Below are 15,234 nucleotides of genomic sequence, written 5' to 3' on the forward strand. Positions count from 1 at the left end.
TTACCAAATTGTAATCCTTGTTTCTGCATGGCATGTGTAACAGGACAATCTTTATGAGCCAACAATAAGGTCTTCAGCTGTGCTACTTCTGTTCTTAATGAAGTTATCTCCCCCTAAAACACCAATATTTATAGTTATGTATTGTTTACAGTTTATATCATCAGTACTGGTCGAGTACTAGTTACCATCAGAAATACACAGTTTTTTCAAATAATTCTTAACAGGACTCCTCTTAAACAATATTCTTTTAACATAAAAAGGGTAACCAAAAGTAATGTTAAGCACCATATACTTGGATTTAATTCCTCTTATGAATGATTAAAAAATAGGATACTAGTATCCCGCAATGGTGGTAAGTCGTGCACTTAAGGACATTTTTTATTTTATTTTTCTGTAGACTTAGCTTTGTTTTTTTATTACTGTGTATTGTCAAGCTTGGTTACTCATAATTGTTTTTCAGTCACTGAATGTACGATGTTGTTCCATACTGGAGCAGCTGACCCGGTTTGTTTACATTCAAATTCTAATGGCTTCAAAACCACATAACACATTGAATCGTTATATCCAATCAAATTGCTCTACTGTCTATTAGGTGATTTTTTAGTACAAGTCAATTATATTATTTGTTTGTATGATATTGCTTTGAAATAGTTTGCAATAAATTGGGGGTTTATTCAATATGAAACCTCATAATAAGCCATGAAATTTAACATCAATGGAATTTTATATGATTTACTTATGGTCAGAATATCGATCTCTTTATATTAAACCAAAAATTTTTTTTATGAAAAATATATGTATATTGTTTTTTACTAACCTACTCTATACTCCTGAACAAAAATATGGCATGATTATCGTTTGTTTCCCAAAGTTTTTCATTCAATTTGGATGGTTTTTTTCGCGGGAAAATCGCGTAAGACGTAAGGTGCTTACCATTTTGAAATTCTTAAAAATACGATTTGCTTGGCCTGTTTGGTTTGCCATTAAGATTGATGACGCTCAATGGAATGTAAACAAAGCAATGGAGGCCGGAAGAGGGGTTTTCTTAAGTTCTGAAATGTTTTTAGGCATTCGGAAGTCAGGTTTGAAATGGCCATTAGAAAATCTGCATTTTTGTACAATACTTAAGAATAATAATGAAAACATATCTTTAGAAATATCATTTTATTTAGAAGTGTAGAAAAAATGTATTCTGCACTAATTTTATACGCTGGTATTAGCGTAGTGACGTCAATGCGGAGTTTTCCCGTATGATAAGTACAATAACAAAATCCGAACGAACCAACGCTATGACCGATTATAGACTACGGTAGGATATGCTGATTTTAGCAGGAAATTTTCTGTAAGTACGATGACTAAATACTTTTGAATCTTGCCATTTAATGACACAATTTACATTTAATCGGGACATTAATGTTACATTTTGATTTTGTGTATCATTAGAGACGAATGAATGTCAGATATAGGGTGTGGCAAGCCTAGTCTCAGATGAGCTTCAAATTTTGTCAGTTATCACACTTTGATAAATAAATAGAAAAATAATAATCATATGGTTGCTACTGACCACAGATGCCAGGGCAACATATTATTTTATTTTCCCATCCAAAAATTCTCTTTTTCCACTATGAAATAGGTGAACTTCAGGCATCTATATCCTTTAAAATACCACTGTCATTGTTTAAATGCCAATGATATATATTAATACCATTTAAATCTGAATTTAAAGTCAACTCAAATTTAATATTTAACCACAAGCGATAGTGAGGGGTAAAATATCCGCATAAAGGGCCAACCCATGGTAAGATCAATATAAATTCAAGCCCCTATCAATTATTGTCAAGCCTGCGACTTTTGTCGCAATAGCAAGACATAGCGATCCTACATTCCGTCGTCGGCATCCACAAATATTCACTCTGTGGTTAAAGTTTTTGAAATTTTAATTACTTTCTTAAACTATCCTGGATTTCTACCAAACTTGGACAGAAGCTTGTTTATGATCATAAGATAGTATCCAGTAGTAAATTTGGTAAAAAAAAATCCTGTTTATCAGTATTTTACTTATAAATGGACTTAGTTTTTCTGCCAGTTAACATTACATTCACTCTGTGGTTAAAGTTTTTAAAATATTAATAAATTTCTTAAACTATCCTGGATTTTTATCAAACTTGGATAGAAGCTTCTTACAATCAAAAGATAGTATCTAGAGGAAATTTTTAATAATTTGTTCCCCATTTTTGTTTAGTCTGCGACTAACAGCAAAAGTAGGCGAGACACCGGGTTCCGCGGAACCCTTACGAATTTTTTTTATTCTAATAGAACAGACAGCAATTCTTTTGGATCAAAGTGTTTTAGGTGAAGGCAAATATTTGCTGTTCCTGTAATTGAACCCAATACTAATATTGGTGTAAAAGACAAAGAAAACTGATTGAATGACATGCTTAAACAAATTTACCATAACATACTTAGACAGGGTTGGAGAAGTTAAATGATTATCTTACTTTTATTTTTAGAAAATTGGTTTTCAACAAATTCTTACATCGTTTGTTTATTTTTCCATGTTTAGAGGATGTTCAGTTTCTCATTCGTGAATTTTGCTGTAGAATGCTTATATATATTCTTACGTCATCATTCAATGGCCTCATTTACACCAATTGACATTGGGTAACTCATTCATAATAAGCATATGACGTGGGAGTATGATTGGAACAACCCTAACAAATCATGGAAACATGGTAGGGTCCAACAGCTGTTAGAAATACCCAATTTAGACAATTTTTAAGGAAGTAAAGCAAACTTATACATCCATATTGGAATAGGACATTATACTTTCCAATAAGGAGAAAAATCCTATTTTCAATATAATGTATACACAATACAATTCTTGGGGGAATTGTTGCCAAGGGTGTTAACCATGGAAACAAAAATTGATAATTTCACATTTTTTTAAAGATTTTTTTCAAATAAAATGTAATTGAAAGTTAAACAAACTCAAAATGTCTTGTTTTTAAGAAGGCGTGTTGTTTTTTAAATTATTTTTTTCCAAAAAAAAACTGCATTTATTATTTTGATATGGATGACAAGATGTTTTTTGAAAGGATGGTGTACCGTAAATTTTATTAAATTTTGATTTTGTATTTTCCAGAAAGATGTATTGAAAATAAATGAGCTATGAGATTTTTTGGAATAAAAATTATAATATTTTAAAAGAATATCATTTACACCAACCTGCAATTTGTTGTTGTTTTGTTGTAAATCAGAACCCCTTTTCTCTAAGTTCATTATCCAGTTTTTCCTTTTCATACGACATCTTGCTGCAGCAGCTCTGTTTAAAAGTCAAATTAAAAATCATTTTATCATAGCTATAAATGAAAAAATATATAAAAATCAGTATACATTAAATGTTAACTATAGAGGCTCTAAAAAGGACTGTATTTTCTTCCTAATGTCTAGAACAGCCACTATCCAGCCCAATAGAGTATTCTGCCTCCTTGAGTTTAAGGTATCCAGACTATTATTGACAATATCTTTGTTTCAAATGACAAGGATATTCTATGTAAGCAAAACAAAATGATTAGGTCATAAACTGGAAAAGTTTGGAATACTGACGTTTTAAACATGTTCTAATATTTTTTCAAACTCGTAAATCATTACATTTGTGCAAGAGAAATTAAATAAATTGCATACTGTTTTTTCAAAATTATGAATATTTGACTGCCACTTTAATTATAGTCCAGATATGTGAAAAGCAGTTGACTGGTTACAGGATTTTTAAAAATAAATTTGGTGCATTTTCTTTTAAAACAATTTGAAAACTGAACAACCTGAATTAAGAATTGCATCTTTGGGCCATGTTTTTCATCTAACAAGAAATAAATGAGGATTTTCTTTCCATTAACTCATCCTTCTTTAGTTCATGCTAACAAACTAGTTTCATAAAAGAAATAAAGATGCGCTCCCTCAAAGGCACATCCATGTAGTATCATTTCAGTAAAAAAAGACAAGTCAGCAAAATATGAAGAATCTCTGCAGAATCTCTTTATCATCATTTCTATAAAGTTTGGAAACAATTGGCCATTTAATTTGAAAGGAACAAATTAAAACTGGCCAATTAGGTCAGGAAAATCTACCAACACAAATTGTTTTTACCAATTAAAATAAACAAAACATGACAGAAGAAATGTGTGGAAGGTCCAAATACACAGATCCTTAAAAATCATTTTGCACAGTCTCAGTATGCTGGCAAATAACACTTTGTCCAATCAGTGACATCTGTATAATGTTATTAATAATACTCCATTTCTGAATCTGGAGCCAGTAATTGATACAATGTTTGTTTCATAGTTTATAAAATTGAAGAATCGTACTTTAAATAAGCTTTTATAGCTGACTATATGGTATGGGTTTTTCTCATTGTTGGGAGGCCGTACGGTTGCCTATAATTGCTTACATCCACTTCATTTGTACTTTAGCTGATAGTTGTCTCATTGGCAATCATACCACATCTCCTTATTTCTATATTGTCATTATCTTAGAAAATGTTAACCTTAAGACAGATGGTTTTGGACCTTCTTTCTGAATTTTATCTTGGAATTTTGAATTACAAACTTTTGGTTTAGAGCATGCCAGTTGAAGGCTTCTCCAGAAGGTCATGCCTGTTGAAGGTTATTCCAGAAGGTCATGTCTGTTGAAGGTTTTCCAGCATGTCATGTCTGTCTAAGGTTTTTTCCAGGAGGTCATGCCTGTTGAAGGTTATTCCAGAAGGTCATGTCTGTTGAAGATTAATCAAGAAGGTCATGTCTGTTGAAGGTTAATCAAGAAGGTCATGCCTACTGATGGTTATTCTATGTCATGCCCACTGACATTAGTATCTTACTTTTATATTTATAGTATTGGACAATATCAAAGACTAAAAATACCTATTCCTTTCCAAGAATTTCTTTCGTCTTCCATCCATTGGGTCGTCATCATCATCTCCTCTCATTCTTTTGTTTGAGCTTATAAAAAATTAAATCAAGGTACATGTACTTAAAAAGGTAAAATGAAAAAAAAGAAACTTAACTATCTTTAAAAAAACATGAATTGAATCACAATAGTTTCTTAAATGATGTACTGATTCTACTGAAAGTATCTAAGAGTAACATTTTTTCAAATATTTAAGTATGTAGTGTAAAGACTATTGTCTTGACAAATGTCTGACTTGGAAGTCTTGCTGAACAACATGTTCCATTTTAGTTTTGCTTACAAGTGAGGTTCAGTTATTCATTTTTTATGACTTAAATGTCTGATAAATTAAGCATTTGTTTCATGATCAGTTGGTTCCTGTTCCTAATCTTTTCTTTACATTATTCCAAAATTTTGTATCTGTTCCCATGATGTATCTATTAAGATCATTCCTTATCTTCTGACACCTAATCCTCACTACTGTGACCAGAAAACTATGATGGCATGCACAGCATTATCAAAATTTAGTTTCTGGTGTAAATAACCACTTTTATGAGTTCATCCCACTGCACCTTTTCATGTCACTTTATGTGAAAAGTTTAGGTATGACTCCCCTGCCTTTAAAAATCAACTAAAAATATTAATGTGTGTGACTATCACCTTCCTTTAAGAAAACCTCAACAAAACTGAACATAAACATCTGTATAATACAAATCTAGTGTACTTAGTTTCACTGTGAAAAAGGCAGTTTAAATGTCTATAATTCAAAAGGCCATATCGGTACTTTAAAAAATCAAAGGACACAATCTACAAGCATGGATCCTTTTGATGCAAAAGGTATCAGATAAGCAATATCTATGTCTTAATTTCCCTCAATTCTTTTAAAGATACATTAAACACTCACAATGAGGTCCCCTGTGTGGAATCCACTGTATCTGGTGATGATGCTGTATCAGATAAAAATGACTGCTCCATTGATAAAGGTGAATTATGGGAAATATTAGCAGCAAAAGATGAACTACTACTAATGGACCCATCCGGTGAAACTTGTATTATCTGTGTGTTTGATCGTGAACTTGGTGATGGTAATGTCTGTTGCTGTATGGCTTGTTTCAATTTCTACAACCAGAATTAAAAAATGATTTAATTAAATACAAGAAATGAGCTGCCAGGTTTTTAGTATTTTGAATGTAACCATTGCTGAACTTGAGGTCAGCTAATAGGAATGAAATTGTTGTATTCTAATGTATTGGTTGACCTGCCATTTTCTGTGCCTATTTTCCAATCTATCAAGTTTCATATGTCCTGAGTAGTAAAAGTGAAAATAGTCAATATGTAACTTGACCCCTATTTTGCCATCAGTAACAACATATCAAAATTTGAAAAGCATTGGCTGAATACTTCATAAGTTATTGCATGGAAACAACATAAAGTGCCTTTTGCCAATCTTTCAAGGACCATAATTCCAGAACAGCAAAAGTAAAAAAAAGGTCAATATTGAAAGTGATACCCATTTTATCATCAGTAACAACATATTGAAATTTGAAAAGCTTTGTTCAAATAATTCATAAGTTATAGCACAAAAACGACCTAAAGTGCAATTTTCCAATCTATCAAGGAATTTAAGTCCTGGACGGCAAAAGCAAAAATCATCAATATCTAACTTGATCTTCATTTAGTCATCAATAATAACATATTGAAATTTGAAAAGCATTGGTAGAATGATTCATAAATTATTTCATGGAAACGACTTAAAGTGCCATTTTACAATCTATCAAATATCATAACTCCAGAACAGCATAATTGAAAATCGTCAATATCGAACTTGACCTCCATTTTGTCATCAGTAACTACATATTTAAATTTGAAAAGTATTGGTTGAACAGTTCATAAGTTATTGCATGGAAACTGTTGGCAGACACGTTCGCCCTCCTGCTATGTAAGGTAAATTGGAAAAAAAAAAATACTTTTCTTAGGTCAAGGTTAGATGAAACCTGCCTAACAGCATGTATACCTTACAATCATTCCATTAACCAAATATAAATGACCTTTTGCTTATAACATGTGAAAAACAAACTTAATCACAAAAACTTAACATTGACTATTACTAAAAAAACTTAATGTTAATCTATGATCCATGAAATGAGGTCATGGTCAAATTATTCCTGTCTGACAGACATGTATATCTTGCAATATTTTTATTTACCAAAAATGATGTCCTATTACTCATATTTACTAAATAATGTAATAATTTTTTTTTTTAAGTCGATGAACCATGAAAATTTAGTCAAGAACAACAGACATAATTCATATCAATACTTCAGAGGATAAGACATCTATCTGTATACAAGATATGAAGTATCACAAACTTCTACCTTCTAAAATATAACGTTTTATATAAGTTTACATCATCACAGGATCAGCATCCTTATGTCTCGCACTCTGTGACATTTGCCGCAGCCGAGAAAAAAATGATTTTCACTCAGAGATAGGATTATAAAATTACTCTCTTAAACTTAATGCAAGGTATATCACTCCTTTTTCATTTAATAAAATGTTGTTACCCGTTATGTTTTAATAGACTTGTAAGCTGAACAATAGAAGCTGTAAATCTCAGTTGGTTGATGTTTATTGCAAACAAAAAACAAATTCTTGCCTGTTTGGTGAGAGATGTTTGAGATTTTTGTGGAGATGCTATAGTCTGTTGGGGAGGAGATTGCAGAAGACTCGTCTGACTGATGACATTTGATTTTGCCTGCTGCTGTGCAGCCTGGATCACAGGTACGCTTGGAATGGATGCTGGTATCTGAACTGGGACTGTTGTACCATTTGGAAGTTGTAAAAAGATCTGCATGGTACATTGGGACTGTTGTACAACTGGCATCATTGATAGTTGGGCAACTGTGGTTTTGGGTCTGAAAATATAATTAATGTAGCTAAAACAATAATCAAATCAATTTGTCTATAAGAATGTTAATATGTATAAAATTTCATTTTTTCTTTTTCTATATTGTGCTTAATTGTCAATTTGACATTATTTTTTTTTTAATATTAAATCATTGAATTTTTTAGACTGCTTTATAAAAAAATTTTAACGGTCACAATACTTCATACTTCGTAAAAAATCACATAGATTGGTTCCCTTAAACTTACCATATTACCATAATAGACATGCTCAATGCTCATATCTGTAATTTATTTTTTAAAGTCCCACAACACTGAAAAAACTTCAAAATTGAAAAGAATCTTGTATTCATGGAACCAAACAGGATGTACAAATTTTGCACAAATAAAGTTCAATAATTCTGGAATGATTATTTGGAAATCCCAAAGGGATCATGTCTTTATAAAACCAAAATTTGTGTAAAAATTTCATATAGATCCTATTTTGGTAATTTTTTTTTTTAAATTCTAGTAATGTTGTGAAGTCATGTAACTTAATGTTTTACTTATAAAAAAGACAAATCTTGTAGACAGTGAAACTTTTTTTTCCAAATAAATGGGGAATGTGTCCATGGGACACAGATGATGCCCCCACTTGCATATCATATAAAGTTATAAAGGGACATAACTGAAGAACAGTCAAAGTGATGCTACCCAAATTTGTACTTGATCTGAGTTTTGTGGTAATAAGTATTGTGTATAAGTTTCATAAAATTTAGTTAAGGCAAACTGAAGTTAGAGAACAGAAACAAAAAATTCAGCAATTTTTCCATTTGTAAAGGGGCATAACTATAGAACGATTATAGTGACACCACCAAAATTAAAACTTGATCTGTATTTTGTGGTACATGTAATAAGCATTGTGTATATGTTTCATAACATTTGGTTGAGGTAAACTAAAGTGAAAGAACGGAAACGAAAAATTCGGCAATTTTTCCATTTGTAAAGGGGCATAACTCTAGAACGGTTAAAGTGATGCCACCAAAATTCAAACTTGATCTGTGTTTTGTGGTAATAAGCATTGTGTGTAAGTTTCATAACATTTGGTTGAGGCAAACTAAAGTTAGAGAACAGAAACCGACTTTGGGACGTACATACGTACGTACGTACGTACGTACAGATGGACAAGGGTAAAACTAAATGCCCCCTCCGTTAGCGGGGCATAAAAAATCAGTATCCATAAAAAAAAAAAAGAAATTTTATTTTAACTTTATACATGTGCCTGGTCAATCCCTGATTACCTTATAATAATACAATGTAGAATATCCTTATTTATATGTCCAGGCTGCAACATAATAAAGTATTAGCAAATAGCAAGTTACATGATTTGATTTGACTTTTATTTTTTATTTTACCACTATGTTTTATTTCTTGTAGCATGGTCTCAAATCATAAGTCTTGAATATACCAGTACCTTCAATAAATTAGGTAATTACGGCAAAAACTGGTCCTGTATAACACAGTGGTTTCAGAATATCAAATCTCTAAATTTTCTAAATATATCATTGGTAACAGTTTCATGCAATAATTCTGTTTATGGAATCTCTTTTCTTTAAGTAAATATATTTCCTTTTACTGTGCATACATCGTAAATAAATTCTAAGAAATCTTACGGAGACTGAGTTGTGGAATGTGCAGCAGTAATCAATGTTGTGGTTGACATGACAACCTGTGACCTTGAAAATGGCGTAACAAAACAGACTTCTTTGTCTGTCACAATTATCTCTTGATCATCATCCGGTGTTTTAGGTTCAGGTTTCAGTGAAAGCTTCTCAGTTGTGCTACGTCTAAACTTTGTTAAAGGACTGATCTCTGACAATGACCTTGGAATATGTGGTACAGGGGTGTTCAATTCATTATCATTTCCAGACGGTCCTGGCAATGGTATCCCCTACAAAAATTGCAGTATTAAAATTTCAAACAATTATTTAAATAAAATTAAAGTAACTTTATAGAGCTCACTTATTTTCAATTATTTCAGTTATTACAACAGTCCTCCTTAAATATTCACTTGACATCTAAATAAAGTTCATTTATAGAATTTAAATGCAGAGAAAATGAAAAATTACACAACTACAATGCATATAAGGGAGGAGAGATTCAACTTTGCCTTATATCTACTCATTTGCTTTAGATTGCATATACATTACTTTATAAGGGTATCTTTTAATTTGATTCCAACCAAAATCTTGTCTTAAAAATCTTAAATGTCTCACTAGCAAAACTGTTGGCAAAGCTCACAAGTTCATAGCCCACTCCCTTTTTTGTATAGATATGGCCAAGTGTATGTTTTGCTGTCTAAAACATAAAAAATTATTTGGATTGAAAAAAAAAAGAATAGAAAATGGACAATGGCATTATGTAAGAAAGTTTCGATGAAAATTTGGCTGAAATAAAGTATTTGTTTTACAAGGAGATACAGATACTACCCCTTCTGTAGATACAGCAAAGTTCACGATTAGCTATTGGAAACCCCAAAAATCATTAGGATAAAAGAATAAAATAGGAGATGCAAAATGCCATTAGATACTAAAGATTTTGTAAAAATTTCAAATAGTGTGGAATCAATAAAGAATATAACAAGAGTGCACATGCTGAAATGTCTCACCTTCTTTACTAATCATTGATATTATGTTGATAGTCCTAAATATAAAGCTTTATTACAACTGTCACATAAACTTAACATTAACCAAGTAAACTAAACATTGACCAATGAACCATGAAAATGAGGTCAAGGTCAGATGAACCATGCTAGGCAGGCATGTACAGCTAACAATTCTTCCATACAACAAATAGAGTTGACCTATTGCTTATAGTTTAAGAAAAACAGACCAAAACACAAAAACTTAACACTGAGCAATGAACCTTGAAAATGAGGTCAAGGTCAAATAAAACCTGCGTGACTGCCAAATAGATCATAAAATATTTCCATACACCAAATATAGTTGAACTATTGCATACAGTATAAGAAAAACAGACAAAAACACAAAAACTTAACTATAACCACTGAACCATGAAAATGAGGTCAAGGTCAGATGACACCTGCCAGTTGGACATGTACACCTTACAGTCCTTCCATACACCGAATATACTAGACCTATTGCTTATAGTATCTGAGATATGGACTTGACCACCAAAACTTAACCTTGTTCATTGATCCATGAAATGAGGTCGAGGTCAAGTGAAAACTGTCTGCCCGGCATGAGGACCTTGCAAGGTACGCACATACCAAATATAGTTGAACTATTGCACATAGTATTAGAAAAAAAGACCAAAACTCAAAAACTTAACTTTGACCACTGAACCATGAAAATGAGGTCAAGGTCAAATGACACCTGCCCGCTAGACATGTACACCTTACAATCATTCCATACACCAAATATAGTAGACCTATGGCATACAGTATAAGAAAAACAGACAAAAACACAAAAACTTAACTATAACCACTGAACCATGAAAATGAGGTCAAGGTCAGATGACACCTGCCAGTTGGACATGTACACCTTACAGTCCTTCCATACACCGAATATACTAGACCTATTGCTTATAGTATCTGAGATATGGACTTGACCACCAAAACTTAACCTTGTTCACTGATCCATGAAATGAGGTCGAGGTCAAGTGAAAACTGTCTGATGGGCATGAGGACCTTGCAAGGTACGCACATACCAAATAAAGTTATCCTATTACTTATAATAAGAGAGAATCTAACATTACAAAAAATCTTAACTCTTTTTTCAAGTAGTCACTGAACCATGAAAATGAGGTCAAGGACATTGGACATGTGACTGACGGAAACTTCGTAACATGAGGCATCCATATACAAAGTATGAAGCATCCAGACCTTCCACCTTCTAAAATATAAAGCTTTTAAGAAGTTAGCTAACGCCGCCGCCGCCGCCGGATCACTATCCCTATGTCGAGCTTTCTGCGACAAAAGTCGCAGGCTCGACAATAAACTGTTAACACAGAGATATGTCTCACCTATTTGTTATTTTGATAATGCAAATGTTGAATTTAAAATAGCAATACTTTAACATGTTAGTTATGCAAATATTCAAAGTCAATGAACCATGACTGAAGTTACAGGGCTAAACATCTCCATAGAAATAAGATGTGCCAATGCTAATACAACTGCATACCAAATACCATTGACTTTTCATAAGTTGTTCCCTTTAAACAAAGCTAAACACAAACATTAACTTGTAAACTATGTAAAAGTCGATGAACCATAATGAGGGGGTGGGGTTATATAATCTCCATGGAAATGAAACTTGCAAATTCCAATACATTTGCATATCAAATATCATTGACTTAACATTAGAGGTTCATCTTTAACTGACCTAATCACAAACTAATACATGTAAACTAAGCAAACATTTCAAAGTCAAAAGACCATGACTGAGGGGTAAGGACCAAATATTCTCCATGGAAATGAGATGTGCTAATGCTTATACAACTGCATACCAATTATCATTGACCTACCCCGAATGGTTCCCCTTAAACTGACCTAAACACAAACTAATACATGAAAACTAAGCAAAAGTTTCAGTCAATAGAGCATGACTGAGGGGGCGGGGCCAAATAATCTTCATGGAAATGAGATATGCCAATGCTTATACAACTGCATACCAAATATCCTTGATCTACCACTAGTGGTTCCCCATAAACTGACCTAATCACAAACTAATACATGTAAACTAAGCAAAATTTCAAAATCAATAGAGCATGACTGAGGGGGCAGGGCCAAATAATCTCCATGGTAATGAGAAGTGCCAGTGCTAATACAACTGCGTACCAAATATCATTGACCTACCACTAGTAGTTCACCATAAACTAGACCTAATAACAAACTAATACATTGTAGACACCACCGCTGACGCCGCCACCGGAAACAGCATACCTATGTCTCCTTTTTTGACTCTGTCAAGGCGAGACAAAAATGAAAGGACAGACAAACACAACAATCTACAAATACTGCTGCTTTTGAAAGTGGGAGTAAAAAAACTAAAGGATGCACAATTACATTACTGATACTAATAAAAGATACATTTTTTGTTGTTATTAAAAGTACATTCGTACTGTGTTAAAAAGATTGGCCCAAAAAGAAATCTCAGAAAGATGGACTTCATACCAATACCTTATATTTTAGTTACTTAAAGACTTGTCCAGAACGTTTCTCTTGTTAATTCAAAAACTTTAAGCCATTTGTTTCCTTACACTTTTCCATCTTTTCTTTTGTTTTTTTTTCCATTATTCTTCTTGAGATAACGTTTAAATTCAATTTGCCTGGGGTAATTAAGTACCTAGATTTGAACTCTTAAGTTTTTCCTCTTATGTATTATCTTATTGCCAATTGCAATGATCTAACCATTACACCATAGATACAACAAACTGATATGTTCTCTGATAATCACTAATATTTTGTGAACTCTTTTAGTGTTCATATTTCATAAATATTTTATCATACTGAATTAAAATCTATATATATATGACACTGTATATTATTTAATTAAATATGATTAAAAGTGATAATAACACAGTCACAATGACAATGCAAAAATATATGTACAAATGTATTTATCAAAATTTACATGTGGATAAATAAGTGAGGTCAAAGTCCATTTATCTGGACAAATCAATATATATAAGCAGCTAAAACAGGCTATTATTTGAACTTGGAATTATTTTTAATTATGGAATTTGCATTATTTCTTGTGCTTGAAATTTTTAATGAATTCCATGTTTATTCTGTATTATAATATTCTGTGCTACGCACAACACTTTCTATTACAAAGAAGATAGCATATTTTCAATAGAATGTACAGTGCCGCGCACAACACTATCTATACAAAATACATTGTGTGGAAAGTGTTATGCACCGCTCAAAACATAATAATTCTTAATAAACATGGAACTTATCAAAAATTTCAAACACATGAAATTATGCAAATTCCATAATTAAAAATAATTCCAAGTTCAAATAATAGCCTGTTCTAAATAATATTGATAAATATTGATGTAAATACATTCTATGATGGTATGGTAGACATCTAAATCTTCCTATACATTTCAAGTCATGTAATGAAATGCTTCAATTCAAACAAACAAAAAAACAGACTGTAACAATTATTATATTGCCACTTGCAAAATGGTGTGTGTGACTTTCGAGAATTACTTGCCTTGTTTATTATCCACTCAGCAATTTTAAAGTTTTGCACAGAGTTGTATAGACAGAAAGGTAAAAATAGCTGTCCATACAACTCTGTACACCACTCTAATGATCAATGATCACATTTCCAAATTTAGTGTTCCCAGTTTAAAAACTCTAACTAGACATGCTCAGTATATATTATTCAGTTTACTTTATAATGAAGATATGTGCTAAGTTTAAAGTTAATGAAGTGACCACAAACCAAATTAAGTCAAAACTTCAACATGATATGTGACAGATGAACAGACCGGAAAATATACTGCCCCTCTGATATTGTAGGCAGGGCATAAAAATTATCAACATTTCTTTTCCATTTTGTTTTATTTGTCAACAACTATGGACCTCATGTTATGGCATAATCTAACATGGCCCTTAAAAATACAAGGGTAAAAAATCATCATTTCAGGGCAATAACATTCTGTATTATTTCTACCCTTAGGGCCATGCGAGTTAAAATGAAAATGTTGCAGTAAATAAATGAAAGTAAATTTGGTTCTTCTACCAATTTCTCAGAGGTGAATTTTTGGACAATTTCACTTACAAACAACATTTTATTCTAATTTAAAACGGAAAAAAAAGTATGCATAAATCAACATAATTTAATTTTGGATGTAATGCGTCTTCTGATTGGCTGACGTCGTTTTGTTTATCAGCTCATAGACATAATTTTGTCATGTGACCATGCATATGATGTCATCAATGTTTGTTCATGATTTACTCCGGTTTAAAATGGAATTAAGAATTAAATTATAAGAAATGACTGTAATATTTTTTCTGCTTATTCGAAATAACATAAATAAAATGCTCCGCAGGGCGCAGCTTGATACGACCGCAGAGGTCGAACCCTGAACAGTTGGGGGAAGTATGGACACAACATTCAAGCTTGATACAGCTTTGGATTTGGATTGTGATTAAATATTTGACACAGCATAGGTTTCTAACACAGATTGAATGTGGTCTAAGAACTTAAAAATTTTAAATTGGACATTCACCTATTATGGTCCAATATCCAAAATCTAAATACATGGTTAGATTCAGCATATCAAAGAACCCCAAGAATTCAATTTTTGATGAAATCAAACAAAGTTTAATTTTGGAACCTTTTGACCTCAATGTGGACAAAGTTGATAACGGGG

General features: G+C 32.0%; 1 protein-coding gene across 1 annotated transcript in view; it reads right to left on the reverse strand.

The window, feature by feature from the left end:
- The window catches only part of LOC127728077 (cyclic AMP-dependent transcription factor ATF-2-like), a 34,817-nt gene that overhangs the window by 6,061 nt on the left and 13,522 nt on the right, over window positions 1–15,234 (reverse strand). Inside the window, exons 5-10 of the mRNA XM_052235278.1 lie at window positions 9,498–9,775; window positions 7,598–7,856; window positions 5,846–6,060; window positions 4,917–4,994; window positions 3,226–3,322; window positions 5–113 (exon numbers count right to left, since the gene is read on the reverse strand). Coding sequence (XP_052091238.1) covers window positions 5–113; window positions 3,226–3,322; window positions 4,917–4,994; window positions 5,846–6,060; window positions 7,598–7,856; window positions 9,498–9,775 — 1,036 coding nt within the window. The remainder of the gene's footprint in view (window positions 1–4; window positions 114–3,225; window positions 3,323–4,916; window positions 4,995–5,845; window positions 6,061–7,597; window positions 7,857–9,497; window positions 9,776–15,234) is intronic.

Source organism: Mytilus californianus, unplaced genomic scaffold, assembly GCF_021869535.1.
Source record: "Mytilus californianus isolate M0D057914Y unplaced genomic scaffold, xbMytCali1.0.p SCAF_2, whole genome shotgun sequence".
Lineage (NCBI taxonomy): Eukaryota > Metazoa > Mollusca > Bivalvia > Mytilida > Mytilidae > Mytilus > Mytilus californianus.